Source organism: Diceros bicornis, chromosome 17, assembly GCF_020826845.1.
Source record: "Diceros bicornis minor isolate mBicDic1 chromosome 17, mDicBic1.mat.cur, whole genome shotgun sequence".
Lineage (NCBI taxonomy): Eukaryota > Metazoa > Chordata > Mammalia > Perissodactyla > Rhinocerotidae > Diceros > Diceros bicornis.
Genome location: NC_080756.1, coordinates 55,792,666 through 55,810,816, shown reverse-complemented (window position 1 = coordinate 55,810,816; position 18,151 = coordinate 55,792,666). Strand labels below are relative to the sequence as shown.

At 42.9% G+C, this 18,151-nt stretch overlaps 1 protein-coding gene across 1 annotated transcript in view; it reads right to left on the bottom strand.

The window, feature by feature from the left end:
• The window catches only part of ANO2 (anoctamin 2), a 323,597-nt gene that overhangs the window by 219,286 nt on the left and 86,160 nt on the right, over positions 1-18,151 (bottom strand). The window contains exons 7-8 of the mRNA XM_058559006.1: positions 9,629-9,684; positions 8,394-8,435 (exon numbers count right to left, since the gene is read on the bottom strand). Coding sequence (XP_058414989.1) covers positions 8,394-8,435; positions 9,629-9,684 — 98 coding nt within the window. The remainder of the gene's footprint in view (positions 1-8,393; positions 8,436-9,628; positions 9,685-18,151) is intronic.

Below are 18,151 nucleotides of genomic sequence, written 5' to 3'. Positions count from 1 at the left end.
GGTGAAGGAGATGATGAAGAACAGCAAAGGAGACAGAGGAGCAGCCAGTGGCGTGGAGGAGAACCAGCAGTGTGTGTTGTTATGGAAGCCAAGGAACAATGGGTTTCACAGAGAAGAAAATGACCAGTTGTGTCAAATACTGCTGATGGGTCAGGTCAGAAGAGAATGGAGAAGTGACCATTGCATTCAGTGACTTGAAGGTCACTGATGATCTTGACAAGAGTGGTTTCAGTGGCAGGGTGGGGGCAAAACCTGAGTGGAACACATTCTAGAGGTTAAGGGAGGAAATGATGCACCAAACACATCAGGCCATGCCATCTTGTGATGTTTTCACAGCAACTTTAGCAGAACTTTTGTATGTGGACAAAGCCTGAGCAGCAAACCCAGGGGCAAGCCATATTTTAGTTCCAAACACCTGGCCAGCGAGCTTCACAGATCATCCACAAGTAAATGAAGTAATTTGGTGATGAACCGTCATTGGACATCATCTAGATATTCATGTTGAATAAATATAAGCACATAATCAAATTATATGTCTAGAATTGACAGATTTAGAATACAGTTGCTATCTTGTTATGTTTTTTCTTCTCTTTACACATCACATCTCCTTACATATCACACAGAAGTCACATGGAATTCTGTCAAGGAGAAGCTACTCTAATCAGGTATGTTGGATATCCAGCTGAACATTAGCCCCACAGGAATCCATCCTTTCTACCTAAGAATCTCTAAGACATGATATTAAAACTGAAGTAGGAATTGACATTCCTACTTAATGGCTATAGACTTTTATTGTCATCATATCACCCAACAACCACAAAATAGAACCAGAAACTACATGGACCCTGATTGAGCAAACTGCACCCACAGTTACCACTATTTGCAATGGAGGGAACTCAGACAAAAGAAAAAGGGGTCACACAGTGCACAATGGGCAGAGGAAGGTCTCAATTCATGAGTTTTGATGCTGCTCATTCTAGGCAAGTGACTCCTAATCAAATCTTATTGTTATTATTACATCTCCTCCTCCCCCTCAACTTGGGTCCTTCCACTGCCTTAGATTTTTATTCCCTCTCCCCAGTGCAAACCCTGGACTCACCAGCACCTGGTTCTCACAGTGACATCCTCTGTGGTCCAAAGGGAGGCCAGCTTGCATCAAGAGATACAAGCAAGGCCTCCTTTGAGGGCTGTGGGACGTCACTACCCACCTCATAGGCTCTGACCTCCAGAGAAAATTCCTCTCCAAGTCACATGCCCAGCCAAAACCTGAGCCTGAGAACACCTATTTGCCACTGCCCTGGAGGAAAAAGCTAAAAATGCTCCAAGAAGCCAGTGTGGCCCAGTTGGCTCTGGCCCAAACTAAGAGCTGAGCTCACAAGACTTACCCCTTGTTGGATCCCAGACCTGCTGTAAGAAACCTCCAGAAAGTCCCTTTATCAGTGCGCTACTCTCTAAACACAAAGTTATATCCATAGTTTAAGGCTATACGTGATGGTGAGCCAAGAAAGCTGTTTGAGCTCAGTGCAGAGGGGTTAGATAGACACAGAGGAGGAGATCATTAGGCAGCCCCTTCAAGAAAGCTGGGGCTACAGAGCACCAAATCTGGGAATGATGCAACAATTGTGCCTGGACATGCATGTGGCTCTGCCCAGGCCAGCTCATACATCCATGCCAGGGAAGCAGGGAGAGAGAAAGAGTGTGCCATAGACCCTTTTATATCTCTACAAATGTTTAATCACACAGAGACCAAGTGGATCATGCTACACTCCAGGTTACAGGGTTCCAGAACAGATGAGCAGTCAGGGTGAGGGAAGGCATCATCTGGAGTCTCTTCCCCATGGGGATTAGCATGCGGTGAGTAAAGTGCAGGAGGACAACCACAGTAACCTGTAACAATCCCTTTAAACTTGCAGAGTCTAGAACCTTTTAATGCAGCTTTTAGAAAACCCACTTTTTCCCTTAGAGCTACGTCATGTTCTCTTCACCGACTGGCTGAGCCTGCAAATAAAGCAGGGAGGGTCTGCAGCTCCTTCTCAAGGGACAGTGCCTCATTTCAGAGGTCCCGGATGCAATATTCCAGGCATGTCAGTCTGACCCCAAACCTTTGTAGCAGTAAGCAACAACACGCAGGGACCACCCCATCTAATGGATCAGAGCATACACGTGGCCAGTTTGGCTTGCTAGGGATCACATTTGACAATGGGTCAGTTGATTTAAGTATTTCATGACACTATAAAGGAACCCAACTGTTAAAACCATTTGCAATGCCAAAGAATGGCAAGATATTTGAGACCCACGGCCCTCTCCAAGGCCACAAGCTCCTCAGCAAGCAGCTGGACCTGTGACAGGCAGAAAGTGCCAGCTGTAGCCAACTTAGAGGCCTTGATGGGACAGGGTGGACCTGAATGGAAGAGAATGGAATTCTACTCCCAGATCCTGCAATGCCTGTGAATTTTTAGCAAGTCACTTCAACCATCTAGGTCTTCTCCATTAGTAAAATGGGAGTTGTGCAGGATGGGAAAATTAATCTTCAAGTGAAACCAAGAAGAAAAGTACCTTCTTGACAGAAAGACAGGACTGACTCTCCTCCCACACCTTTTAGTGGGTCACTTTATAACCATCCACTAGAGAAGAAAAACATCTGCAAAAATCCAGGACAAGGGTTTAAAAACTGCTCAAGAAAATCACATTCTAACATCGTGCCTTGGGTTCCCCATGTAAGTGGGTGGGGATGCCATAGGGAGCTAACGGGGGTCAGGCAGGCCTCAGAAGATGGTAATAGTCACCTCTCTGGGACGCTTGAGAAAACCAAGCAGCTCTGGCTAATGTGGAATTAGGTGGCTGCTGGCAGCCAGGAGGCACCCATCCACACCCACGCTGCTCCCTCTTCCTGCTGCCCTGCTTTCTGGAAAGGGGGAAAGCCCTGTTCTCCAGAGGGAGGGAGCCTCTTTTTAAGTACCCTCCAGGAGGGGGAGAGAGAGACTTCCAGCCCCTCGCTGGGGCTGAGTCATGGAGACTGCACAGCTGCACTAGGCAAACTGCAGGGCAAGGAGACTGCATTCTCAAGGGCCTCTGGGACTGCCTGGGGTCTGCCTACCAGGAGCCCGGGCCTCAGGGAGATTATGGGAACAGCCACAAACTGCAGGGAAGGGTGAAGGAGAACATCCAGGCACTGACAGGATAGGCAGCTTGGGATGCCCTTGCAAATCATCCCTAAAGGCCCCCAGGGACGCCGTCCCACACTGCCGCTCCCAACTCTTCTCCTTATCCTCCAGCAACAAACACAGGAGTTCTCCCTTGCACCCAACCAAAATCCTTCCTGCAGCCCTCTTGAAGAACACTAGACTGCTACGACGTAATAAAAATGAGTAAATATGCTGCACGTATTCAGAGAATTGGGCTCTTTCTTCTTTAGGATACCTTTTAGGTCCCCCCGATATACCACTGAAACTACAGGAAGGAACCCAGCACTGTCGTGAGAATTCCCCCTGCCATACACAAGAAGCTCTGTCAACATGGCTGCAGAGAGCTGGCTGGGATTTGAACACTGGGGTTTTAGTCCTGACTGCACAATCATATACACACATTAGAACCGCTCTCCTCACTCTGCCGAGTATCAGCTTCCCAACCAAAATGGACAGAAAAGCTTTCACCCTCACTCATGGTTTCTTTCAGACCCCATCATAGAACATTTATTTCCCTAACCATGACCCTAGGAGAGAAAAATAAAGACACCAGGACTGGCCAGAAAACCTAAGAAAAAAACACAAGAAAGGGGTCTCTTGTCTTTCAAAGACACTTTTCCACCTTCACTGAGCATCCTTTTGACATCAACTTTGGGAATTATCCACCAAAACGCAGCTCTGTCCTGGCTGTCTCTCCCTGCCTCCCGACTCAACCCAATCCACCAGCTGGGATGTGCACTGGGAATAACTCTATTGGCCCAAGCAAAACATTTCCTGGGAGGAAAATTTACTGTTAAAAGGTTTTGCTGTTAATAATAATATAATATCATTCCCAAGACAAATACACACATATTTTGAATAGTCTACAGTTTGCTTCTCTCTGCCTCTGTGCATATAACAGGGGGCTGGCTGTGAGTTTCTGTGTGTTCCTCATCTCTGGAATGTTCCTGTAAAGTGCTCTACCTTGACAGGCTGGGGTCACCACCCACCCAGCAGGAGGTTTCTTAGGTGGGCAGAGGTGGTGATCACTCTTTAAAGGGGAGGAATGTGAAATTAGAGAGTGGGAGGACAGAAAATGGTTGGGGTGAGGGAGGTGAGATGTGGGGAGAAATGCTTCCTCCTTTTCCTTTAAATTTGATCCGGGACTTTTCAGGAAATTAAACACCGAGACTATTAGCATCAGATAGAAAACAGATGAGGTTAAGACATCACAATACTACAGCAGATTCCCTGGGCAGGCAGAGGGGGACATGTGTAAGCAATCACAGCAGTATTTCTGGAAAAGACCTTTTATGTTTTTAATACTTAACACTTCATAACAGGGACTAATAGGCAGGATAAAAGAAGGCTGCTCAAAAAGCAACTTGGGGGATGAATGATTTTCCAGACAACGGAGCTGGGGGGAGGAAACTTCTTGGGCTTCAATTCCTCACCCTACCACCCCTGCCCACCCTCCTCTGCTCGGCAGAGTTTCTGAAGGCTGGAGGAAGCTGGACGGGAAGACGGCATGAGGGACTTGACAGCAGACGGGACAGTCCCCACTAAAGAGGCTGGGTGATCCTTAGAGTCATGCCATGGCGGGGGAGGGTGGCACACCCATGTTCCCAGAGCGTGAGTAAACAGAAGAAACGGGATCGAGGTGGAGGGCTGGGGAGAGAGCTGTACAGTCAAGAGCCGTGACTGGCCTAGGAGGGATCCTTCCAAAGGGACCCTTTCCCTCCTCTAACCATAACCTCCAATTTCTAGCTGCCCAGAATATACAGCACGACTGAGTCTGCCTCTCCCTCAGATTTCTCATCTATAATTTGGGAATAGCTAAACCTCATTTGTCTGCCTAGAGGATGAGAAGAATAACTTAAAGATGACCCCCCGAAAAGCCATGATGGCATGGATAATAATACATTTTTAGCAGGGATACTGGATTAGAGAGTCAGAGGTGTTCCAAACCCCATCTCTGTTTCTCGTGGCAGTGTTATCGTGGGCAAGGTGCTCAATCTTTCTGTGTCTCAGTTTCCCCATCTATAAATTAAGAAATTTGGACTCTCAGTATTTCTCAGTTGAAGCCCTCTTATCATCAGGAGGCAGGATAATGCTTTTGTGTGGGATTGTTGGATATATTTCAGGATGGTTAGCATTGCTGGTCCATCAGGCACTAAATGCCAGTAGCACCCACATACACACAGTCACGTCAATGACCAGAAATGGCCCTCACGTTTCCACATGTCTGGAGGGCAGGGAGCTGTGGAAGAACTGCTGAACAATACACAAGCAGGTGAACACCCAGAAGCAGGGTAGCCGGATCATATGGTAGTTCTACTGCTAATTTTTCTGTCTTTCACATACTGTTTTCCACAGTGCCTGCACCAGTTTGCAGTCCCACCAGCAGTATGTGCGAGTACCCTTTTCTCCACATCCTCTCCAACACTTGTTATTTCTTCTCGTGTTAATTAGAGCCATTCTGACAAGCGTGAGGAGATACCTCATTGTAGTTTTGATTTGCATTTCCCTAATAATTAGTGATGTCGAACATCTTTTCATGTGCCTGTTGGCCATCTGTATATCTTCTTTGGAAAAGTGTCTGTTCAGATCTTTTGCCCATTTTTCAATTGGGTTGTTTGTTTTTTTGTTGTTGAGATGCATGAGTTCTTTATAGATTTTGGATATTAACCCCTTATCAGATATATGATTTGCAAATATCTTCTCCTAATTGTTAGGTTGTCTTTTCATTTTGTTGATGGTTTCCTTTGCTGTGCAGAAGCTTTTCAGTTTGATGTAGCCCCATTTGTTTATTTTTTCTTTTGTTTCCCTTGCCTAGTGAGACATGGTATTCAAAAAGATGCTGCTAAGACGGATGTCAAAGAGCATACTGCCTATGTTTTCTTCTAGAAGTTTTATGGTTTCAAGTCTTACATTCAAGTCTTTAATCCATTTTGAGTTAATTTTTGTGTATGGTGTAAGATAATGGTCTACTTTCACTCCTTTGCATGTGGCTGTTCAGTTTTCCCAACACCATTTATTCAAGAGACTTTCCTTTCTCCATTGTATGTTCTTGGCTCCCTTATCGAAAATTAGCTGTGTGGGTTTATTTCTGAGCTCTCAATTCTGTTCCGTTGATCTGTGTGTCTATTTTTGTGCCAGTTCGATGTGTTTTGATTACGATAGCTTTGTAGTATATTTTGAAATCAAGGAGTGTTATATCTCTAGCTTTGCTCTTTTTTCTCAGGATTCCTCTGGCTATTCAGGGTCTTTCATTGTTCCATATAAATTTTAGGGTTCTTTGTTCTATATCTGTGAAAAATGTCGGGACTTTGATAGGGATTGCATTGAATCTGTAGATTGCTTTAGGAAGCATGGACATCTTAGCTGTGTTAATTCTTCCAATCCATGAGCACAGAATATCTTTCCATTTCTTTGTGTCTTCTTTTATTTCTTTCAATAATGTTTTACAGTTTTCAGCATACAGGTCTTTCACCTCTTTGGTTAAATTTATTTCTAGGTATTTTATTCTTTTTGTTGCAATTGTAAATGGCATTGTATTCTTAATTTCTCTTTCTGCTATTTTGTTATTAGTGAATAGAAATGCAACTGATTTTTGTATGTTGATTTTGTATCCTGCAACTCTACTGTATTCATTTATTATTTATAATAGTTTTTTGATGGATTCTTTAGGATTTTATATATACAAAATCATGTCATCTGCAAAGAGTGACAGTTTTACTTCTTCCTTTCCAGTTTGGATCCCTTTTATTTCTTTTTCTTGTCAGATTGCTCCGGCTAGGACTTCCAATACTATGTTAAATAAGAGTGGCAAAAGTGGACAGCATTGTCGGGTTCCTGTTCTTAAAGGGATAGCTTTCCGTTTTTCACCATTGAGTATGATATTAGCTGTGGCTTTGTCATATATGGCCTTTATTGTGTTGAGGTACTTTCCTTCTACACTCATTTTATTCAGAGTTTTTATCATAAATGGATGTTGTATGTTGTTGAATGCTTTCTCTGCATCAATTGAGATGATTGTGAGATTTTTATTCTTCATTTTGTTAATGTGGTGTACCACATTGATTGATTTGCAGATGTTGAAACATCCCTGGAATAAATCCCACTTGATTACGCTATATGATCTCTTTAATGTATTGTTGTATTCGATTTCCTAGTATTTGGTTGAGGATTTTTGCATCTATGTTCACCAATGATGTTAGCCTATAAATTTCTTTTTTTTGTGTTGTCCTTGTCTGGTTTTGGTATCAGGGTAATGTTGGGGCCTCGTAGAATGAGTTAGGAAGCTTTCTCTCCTCTTCAATTTTTTGGAAGAGTTTGAGAAGGATAGGTATGAAATCTTCTTTGAATATTTGGTAGAATTCATTGCAGAAGCCATCTCGTCCTGGATTTTTGTTTTTTGGGAGGTTTTTGATTACTGTTTCAATCTCCTTACTGGGGATCAGTCTATTCAAATTCTCTATTTCTTCTTGATTCAGTTTTGGAAGGTTGTATGATTCTAAGAATTTATCCATCTGATCCAGCTATTCCACTTCTAGGTATTTATCCAAAGAACATGAATGCATAAAGATATATGCACACCTATGTTCACTGCAGCATTATTCACAATAACAAAAACTTGGAAACAACCTAAGTGCCCATCAATGGATGAATGGATAAGGAAGATGTGGTACATATACACAATGGAATACTACTCAGCTATAAAAAGAGATGAAATCTTGCCATTTGCAACAATATGGATGGACCTTGAGGGTATTATGCTAAGTGAAATAAGTCAGATGGAGAAAGTCAAATAACGTGTGATCTCACTCAGAAGTAGAAGATAAAAACAACAACAACAACAAACAAGCACATAGATACAGAGATTAGATTTGTGGTTACCAGAAGGAAAGGGGAGAGGGAAGAGAGTAAAAGGGGTGATAGGGCACATGTGTACTGTGGATGCATAGTAGTTAGTCTTTGGGTAGTGAATGTGATGTAGTCTACACAGAAATTGAAATATAATGATGTACACCTGAAATTTATATAACATTATAAACCAATGTCACCTCAATAAAAAATAATAACAATAATAAAAAAATAAAGAATTAAGCTCATTAAATTAGAAATATATATATATATATGCAGGTAAATAGAACATTTAGGACACTTTCACACCCATCCATGGTCTTCTGTGCCCAAAGCATTCAGCGCAGCATAAGGCGGGCTTACCTTTCTGTCATTCATGTCATCCCCTGGACTATCATATTCACCCTGTAGGAGAGAAAGGGATGCTGGATAAAGCCAATGGAATTATCAGAAGCAGAGAAAGCATTTTCTTCTTTATTTTCTAATGTCATCCCCTTTTTTCATTTCCATCTGAGGAAGGTCAAAAGCATGACTTGGTAAGGAGCCACTGTTCTGCTTTCTTAGTCATCAGCACTTGCCATGTTTCCTGCGGACAACTTCTCACACAAAGATGCTCGCCTCGTATGCTCTAGAGATCAGCCCATGCCTCCTCATAGCAAATGCAATGGCAGAGCCTGTACCTGTAAATGGGCTAGCATATCATATGCAATCACCCTGTGCCATGTCATGCTCACCCTGGTCCATAACTGCCAGAACCTAACCTCATATATGCCCACAGCAAAGACGTCAGTGAGGAGAAGATTGTCATCTGGGAAATTCCTCAGGCACTCAGGATCGTCCCTCAGTAGCCTCAGTTGGCATGACTAGTGTGACAGATGCCAAGACCAATCAGATGAACAGAGCAGCTGTGGGGGCATTTAGCTCATGGGCCAGTTAAATTCTTCATGAATCGTCTTGAAGAATATCATTGCATTGTATTATGGGATGTTTATAACATCACTCCCAGCCAAGGAAAGGTTTAATTACAGTCTCTCTGTTTTTTTTACTTAACCAAACAATAGTTTAAGGAATTTTGAGAGATTTCCTTCAAAAATGTTAAAGTAAAAAAAAAAAACCTACACCGAATATGTACTTGCATATTAAGGAGGAGGAATTTCACATCCACACAAAACTATTACACAGAAAATATGGCCTTCAGTCACTTAAAGGTCTGACAGGCCAGGTTGTATACTGCCAGGTCTTCAACTTTCCTTCCTCAACCATCCACCCGCCTTCACCAACATGTCCTCCTTTAACCACTTGCATGCCACATCTGTCTTCTCACACTCTCCCCCCCGAAAAAGGCAGGGAGTGTAGGGAAAGCTCAAACAAAAACCAGTTCATTTTCCCTCTGGGGAAATAATTGGAAAGACAGTTTGAGACAATTAGCAAAAATCAAATTGGGGATTATTGTCAATCATAAGCAGTTCAGAATCAGCCATGGCATTTTAATGTCATGTTCACTCCTGCCTCACCATGCATACATTAACGCACTGTGTCGCCTGTGGTTTTCAACATTTTGAAGACTACAGGGAGCATGCGGATAGAAATGTACTTACGTCATGAAGAGGGTAGGCAGCCTCATAGACATTGTTTGCGATCAGAGAGTTAATACCTGGAAGAAAGGAAGATGAGAATAGTAACTCTAGGGCAGGAGTTTCTCAACTTAACCTTTGTCCTTTGGTAAATATTAAACCCTCACCCATCCCTCAGCTGAGAACCACTGCATCCTCCTCTATATCCCACCAGTCTAGAAGTTTTTGTTGAGTTTTAGTTCTTGGTATAAGAGCAATATTTCTTCATTTCCCAAATACAAAGTTATGTTTTAATATGAAATATTTCTCTCAAACTTCACGCTCCTCCTTTCCTCACACATTCAGATCACTCCAGTCTAAGAACCTCCACCACCGCCACCATCTCCTTGGCCACAACTGTTAGCTGACAATATCTGTGTTCAGTGACAGCATAGGAATGATGATATGGATTACTGTAATTGTGAGCAACAGAAGTATATGTCACAGCATTGCACAGCACTTTATCCGAATTCTTTCTGGAGCCTTCCTGTTCCTTCACAGGGCAGTGCTTATTACTGTCCCTGACTGATCTGTCTGGACCATTAGATCCCTGAGGTAGGGGGCAGTAGTGCAGTAGTTCTCAAAGTGTGGTCTGGGGAACCCTGGCAGTCCTCGTGACCCTTTCAGGAGGTTCATAAGGTCAAAACTATTTTTATAATAGTACTAAGACATTATTTGCTTTTCACTCCTATTCTCTCACGTACATTCAGTGGAGTCTTGTGACATGTGATGACACCACTCCCTTGACAGCTCAGGGAATGTGTGCTTGTGTATCTTTGTGCTTTAAAATTTTCTCAGTGTTAACTTCTAGTACAATAAATATTGATCGATAAATATTGATCGATATAACCCACCTAGACAAAAGCCCTTTGGGTGCTCTCAATAATTTTTTAAAGGGGCCCTGAGAACACAGAGTTTGAAAATCACACAACAAGGGATTCATTTTTTAAATCCCAACAGTATTTCACACCACTTTCCAGTAGCAGACCCTACTAAATATATGTTAAATGAATGAATGGTTCTGTCCCCATAACTCCACTATCCTCACAACAGAGAACTTTTTGCTCAGCAGAGTCATTGTTATTTACTTGTCTCATTCATGGTTTTAGTCAGACTATAAAGTGGTCTATATGTTCTGTCTGATTCAGGATCGTCTGTCCCGGCTCCCAGATGGGAGGGATTATATCTCACCATCTCACAGCACCGAGGATCCTGCCATGCAAGGATGCACATTCAATCACGGAGAGGGAGGGGGAGGGGCAAGTCTCTGGTACACAATGATTTCTCTTGCCTCAAACACACTTTCTGCCCTGAATCATTCTTTCCAAAGAGACTGCAGACAGAAAGAAGATGAAGAGAAAACTGGTTTTGGAGGGAAACACGTATGATGTCCACATGCTAAATAATCTGCATTTGCACAGCTCTGGATAAAACACCAAGGTTGGATAACAAATCTAGACAACAGTTACTCATTAAAATTCATGGTTTTCCACCTCCTTTTCCCACTCAATGCCCCACCCACATGCTCAGAGACCGAAGAGGCTCTCAAACAATCCACTCTCCTCCATCAGCCTCCTCTTCCTCAAAACTTGCCCCTATCCACCTCAGTTCTAGGACGCTGAATGCCAGAAAGATCAGCCATGGGCCCCACATGGGAGCAGAGGCCCTTGGGAGGCTGCAGGGGGCGCTCAGTGAAGTGGCCTCTTCCAATGAGTTGAGAGCTGAGTGTTTTGGCGCTGGGGCACCACCAAAGGGCCAGACCTTTCCTGATTTTAAGTTTCCTCTTTGGCATGAACATAAAACATCAGAAATAACTTTGGGGGGTGGGGGGAGCAGAGAGTGGGTAAAGGGAGTGAGGACGGGGGGAGGGGTGCCTGGAGGGTGAACGAGCTACAGATTTGTCTTACTCACATGACTACAATTTCACTCTGAGCATCATTAATCAGTTCAAGAGCCATAACCACAGCAATGTGAAGCCACCATACAATAATCAAGGGGAGGAGTCCCAAGTCGGGAGGGGGGTAGATAGTTCAAAGCTACAAAAGAGCAGTTGATGTGGATAGAGACTGAAGCGTCACAGGCAGGTAGGGCTCCAACTAGACCCTACCCCACACACCGCCCCACCCATTCCCTGCACTCATACCCCGTGGCTGCCACAGTGCAATATATACCCTGAAGACAGTCCCAAAACTGCGTGGAAAAGGTTAGGCAGAACTCTTCTGCTAATTCTCAGCTTTGCTTATTAGCACCGTAGCCGAGCATCTGCGAGCATTAGACTGACAACCTGAGCTCCTGAGTCCTGCTGCCAGATCCCCAAAACAACCTCAAATCATTGGAGGTCTAAAGCTATGCACTCTACCTCCCATCTTAAATAAAGCTTCCTTTGTGCCACATGCCTAAAGCGGGTAGCTCATTTCACTTCTAGGATGTCTACTCATTGTTTTGTGTCCCCCAAAGGCCTACCTGAGGTCAGAGAGTACCCCCTCTCACTTGTGTCTCTCATGGCACCTAGTTCACTGCTGGGAACACAGAAGGGATAATGGTTGTTAAGAGTAACCAGCCCTGTGGCTAAAGTTATCTCAGTATCTCTTGCCATTTATCACAGGCACCCACCTTCCTCAATACTTCAGTTTTCTTTGGCAACCCATGCTGATGAAGAAACTTTAAACTCTGGTTGCTTAGTCTGCTTCCTCAGAGAGGAGGCCCGCACAAATGGTTCTTTGCTTTGAAGCCAATACAATTCAGGTCATCAAATCTGAGTCATCCCAACCCAAATAACCAGAGCCCCCAAATGCTGTAATAGAATGTGTCTCTGTCACTCATGGTTGTATACCTCCTCTTTTTCAGGTAGTTTCAGATGTACAACCTCATCAGTGGCTTTGGGGTGGAGGGAGGGGACAGTACATAAAAGGAGGAGGAATGGGGAGGGGGGAGGCAAGTTGAAAAGTAACTACTCATCCACTTCACCCAAGAATGGGAATTGCTCTGGCCTCTCTGTTCACCCACTTCAGAAACCAAGATTCTACTCCCAAACAAGCATGGAAATCAGTTTTAAAGAAGAAGAAAATAATCAAATGTTTTTTAAAAAGAGTCTCTGCTTTGAAAATTGAAATTCTGAATTTTTTCCTTTCTTTTCAGCAAAAATGGGCTAATTGGTTCCATCATGTGCCATCCATCTGGCCGTAATGGCAAAGCTTTCTTCTTCAGGATCACATCGATAGTCCTTCCTCTCTGCTCTAGACCCAGGGAGAGAGAGACCCGACCTCTCGTCCTATTACTCCCAGAAGTGGGGCCAGGGAGGAGAAAGCACGGAGGACATTTTCCTTTCCCCCTCCCCAGAAAGAGAAGCAGTGCCTCAGCTCAAACAAAGCACAGCTCACTGAGAACCCCCTCATTGATCCCTAAGCCCCTTCAAATCACCAAGTACTTCATCCCTGTTGCTTTAGAACTATAATCCCCAAAGGAAAAGGCTCATGCTTCCTCTCTGCCTAGCACTGACCACAGATCTACACAGCCTGATCCAGCCAGGCCTAGCCACACCATTCCTCTGCATCCATAGGGTCAGGGCCAAGAACAGAGCAGAGTGGGCTCAGGCCCCGGGACTGATACTCGAAAACACACACTCATAGCACAAAACCTGGGGCCTAGCATTTAGCTTCCAAGACATTTCTGGTTTCCAGGACACAAAGGATCAACCAAGGCACAGTTTATGGTCTGCCTCCCAAAGGGAGTCTCATTAAATCTCCAAGTACCGCTGGGTGACCAGGACTATGGCTCTATTCCCTCCAGGCCAAACGCAAAGGAAACTTTTCTCCATTGGCACAGGTACTTAGAGGGATGGTGTTGAACTCCTGAAAACCCATTTGGTTTTGATTCCCTGCAGAATAGGTCCCAGTCTGCCCGGCGTTCTGCTTTCATCCCTGTACCCCAGCCGGACGTAAATCTAAACCAGAGTCCCCAGCCGGTGCATTTAACAGAGACTATATTTACCCATCACCAAATTGTCTTGACATGTGCTTAATTACCTAAATGCCTTTAATCCTGAGCCTTTTCTTCTAACAAAATATAAACCAGTTCAGTTGGATGAATGACAAACCAGATGTTTACAACACACAACATGGTCTGGCTTCGGTCAAAATAATTAAGACATTGTCTCCTGAGTGGGGAGGGGAGATGCCCAAAACATACATTTGTTTAAATGATGCTCTGACACCAAAATATCTATGAAAATGAAGCTCTGTCAATCTATAACTTTCTGTCCATGAAAAGGCAATAAGTTCCACAGGAAGGAGTAGAAAATGTGTCTGTCCTCTTCTGACGTGGTCAAGGAGGCTTGGGTTTCTTTCCACTGTAAAGTGCACTTTAAAGGCATTCCATGATGGGATAAACTCACAGGGCCCTGCCCACTGACCTTATGTTATGTTGAATAAAGGGACATCATGGGGCTGGGCCAAGTTAGTGATCATTCACATGCTACTACCACCATGCAGAACCCATGTGTGGTTCTCTGAACATCATGTGTGCATTAGTCCGTAATGCTTCACTTCCAGGGGTAAATAAGAGGGAAAGGTTGAGTTACGGAAGGTTACCCAAGAAAGTTATAGAAGAAACCTCCAAAATTAACAGACCAAATGCCAATCCACTCATCCTTTTTCAAGGTCAGTTCCCCTTTCTTTGCCCTCTTATGCTAATTTTTACCCTCCTGCCTCTCCTCCCACCAAAGGAAAAAAAAGAAAAGAAAAGAAAAAAGGAGACAGAAAGTCCAAGAGCCCCTACTGCTGGCTAGGACATTAAAAGAGACAGAAAATCCATATAACAAATGTTAGAAAAAGAACAACAAAAATTAGGCCTTTCACAGAGATGACTTGGTTATCTTTGGGTACTTCAGAAAACCAATGGTCAAACCAAATGCAGAGCACTCTGCACGACTCTTCACAGTCCCAGACTTAAGTAGGTCAAGACCTGTGACAACCCATCCCATATTTATCTTTACCTAACTTTAGAGTTCCCAAGAATCACCTGGGTAGCTTGTTAAAAATGCAAATCTTGGAGCCTTGCCCCTACAGATCCTGATTCAGCAAATCCAGGGTGGGATCTGGATAGCCAGGGCTTTAACAATTGCACCAGGTGATTCTGATGCTGGTGGTGTGTAACCAAACCTGAGCAACATTGCCCATGGTCACAGGCAAAGGATCCACGTAGGAGTACAATCTTTTCTTCCAACCCTCCTGGCCAGCAGTCCTGAATCCTCCCTGTTCTCACTTTCCCGTTCACTTTAATTGTCTACTCCACCCTCTTTGAGGTCCACGAACATCGCGCACCCTCATGTCCTGGCTATGGCCCTGGGACCTGCTCTCTGTGAACTTGTAGGAAAGCCAGTCCCCTGAGTCTGGTTGGCTCCTGTGGAAAGGAGACCATGTTGCTCCTTTCAATCAAAGTCTAGGAAATGCTGGAGCTAGAAAGAAGCTTCAAGAAACTGAAGGTCCCCTTTGTGTTGTAAGGAGAGAAACAGGCCCAGAGAAGGAATGTGACTTGACCTAAGTTTCTCAATTTGTTCGTCCCAGAACTGAACTGACAACCACATCTCCAGCCTTGCTGGGTGTGTCTATCTTCCTTCTGCCCCTTCTAGACACACTCTCTCCCCTTCTCTATCTGACATAAATGGGCTCCCTTGCTCTCTTGCTTTCTACTGGGTTCAGCAGGTCAGAGGGAGATGGGACACTATACAGAACTGTCCTCCTCCCTGAACAGTCACCTGCTCCTCTCAATGCTGCCTCCTCTACCCAATTCTGTCCATCTGTGTTCCAGTAACCTCTCTCTCACCTCATGGATCTAGAGATAGTAACAGCTCTACTGCTACTAATTCCAGATTACTACACCATCCCCAACTCCATATCCACACCTTTGTAAAGGGTCTCTCTCTTAACATTCCCATCTTGACTTATCCTAATTTCAGTGTGTCATTTGTTCCTGTTGGGACCCTAACCGAATCTCTGGAGTGGCTCCCATCACGTCTTTTGTATTACCTGCTTTCCTTGCATGTATCTCTCTTGTGAGACAGCCATGTGGCTTAGTCCCTCTTCTCCCCAAATGTCACCTCAAACGGAAGCCCCATAAGGTCAGGGATTTGTGTCTGTTGTGTCTGTTTGATTGACTACTCTATTCCCAGTTCTAGAATATGAATGACACATAGTAGGTGCTCAATAAATACTTGTTGAATGAATGAATGGAAGTTACAGTGGGAAGACCTTGGCTTCTACCTCTCTGGGAAACCTTTCTCAATAACTTCATCCATCTATTAATTGATTAATTTAAAGAGCACTGAAGAATAGCCAAGAAACCTGAGTTCAAAATCTCAAACCTTGGGTACTCAGTTGGGTACTCTGTTGTGAAATGAGTTAACATCTGTTGAACCTATTTTGCATGGTAGTTTAAAGGATCAAATAAGATAATGAGTGTGAAAGTGCTTCGGAATGCATACAACTACACACATGCAAGGCGTCATCATTATTTGGTTACATTAATAACGTATGTGTACAGAGATCTCTTATCTGGTTATCTCAGTTCTCACAACAGAGAACCCAGAAGAAAGAAAAAGCATCTAGATCTCATAAAACCCATTCCCTAGTGTTATGTACCTTAACCACAGCAGAATTCCTCAGACTCTTCTTCAATGCATTTTCACTGTCTCTTTACCCAAAATTGTAATAAGCTTGTTTTTCTGTCTCTCAGAAAATAAAGCAAAACTGAAATAGCAAAACTCAGGGAGGGAGGTTACCAGAGTCAAAATTCAAGAAATCAGAGACTCTGGAGCAAACAACCCTAACAATACTTTGATAATCCTTGAAGAAACATAAAAAAACTTATGTTCTTAATGATGAACCTGATCCAGAAAAGGTTGCATATGCATTTATATAGAGAATATATGTTGATCTATTCTATATGAGAAGGCAGAGAAGAGTGTGAGAGATTTTAGAAAAATTTCTATACAAAAAAGATGTTGCTGAGGACATCAAGGGCTAAACCAGTAACTATATTCCCCTTTCAATCTGGTTCAAGGTCAAATTTGCAGCCCAACTGCAGAAACCAGAGGGTTTTATGGTTTGAATATTTGTATGCTATTTTTTTCTGCTAGTTTTGACATTCTATTTTAATTTGCGTTTTCCCTGGTTCTTATTTTTAAATTTATTATTTATATTATGCTGTTTTATTGTTTTTCTTGTAAGCCAACTCAGAAATTTTGTGGAACAAGACAAGAACATAGATAATTCAATACATACAACTTGTATACAGCTTAATGCTTTGCAAAAGTAGGCATTGAAAAAATATATATTTTTTCTACAAAGAAAAAAGTGATAATACTAAATAAATGGGAGTATTTTTTAATTATTATTATCTTTAGTATATTTTCCATCTTCTGATTTCTATTGTAATTGGGTACAATGGGAAAGGGCATAAAGCTTTGTAAGTTGGTCACAAAAGTAACAACCACATAAAAGGTAACTCCAAGGGTGAAGGATTGATAAAAATATCTTGGAAGACAATTCTAAGCACTGTCCTGTTCTCCCTTTTTGTTTTCTTTTTATGAAGCAACAATCCTCTGGAGGAATCTAAGTCATTTCTAGCCATTTGTGCTTCTCTATAAACCGGAGAGAAGGGCAATAAAATCAAAATTGACCCATGGCTCAAAGGTCCATATTTTCTTGAGGGCTCACAGTGTTATCACATGCTAAGTCTTTCTGATCTTCTAAGTAAGATGGTAAGTTGTCCAAAGAGATTAAAGGGTACTTGATTTTCCCAGCCCAAAGTCAAACAACTTTAAAATTGGCCTTCAGGATTCTCTTCTGCTGGGAAGTAGAGAAGCTCAGTAATATGTCCCTTGTTACAAAGCTAGTAAATTAGCAGCAGCTTTGTAGCATTTGATGCTAGTTTGTAGCATCCCAAAGGTAATGGAAATATGACTGGAACAAGGGAACCCAAGTTCTAGACCTGATTCTGACAGTGACCCAGTATGTGACCCTGGACAAGTCACTTATCCTCTTTGTACCCATTTGTAACTGAAGATAATTACTGACATACCTATTTTCCCTTGGAACTATGAAACTAACATTAGATAATTTATGTTGATACTTAGACACATACATGGAAGTTAACTGCTTCCTCCTCTGTGTCCTTTTGCACTCTGCACATGTCTCTATTATTGTACCAACCAGACTACTTCATAATTATCTGTTTTCGTGTCTGTCTTCATGGCTAAACTAAGAGCCCTTCAATGGTAGAAATTAGGTCAAATTCATCTCGGCATCTCTTGGTTTCTATCACATCACTTGACACATAGCAGGTGCTCAATAAATGTTTTCTGAATGTCAAAAAAGAGAGAAATTTTTGAAAACTACTCAACAACAACAACAAAATCCTTACGATGTTTGACTTGGGGACATCACAAAAACACTCAGACCCTCAAAGAAAAAAAAATTCAATGTTAAGGCAGAGTGTTTCTAATGACTT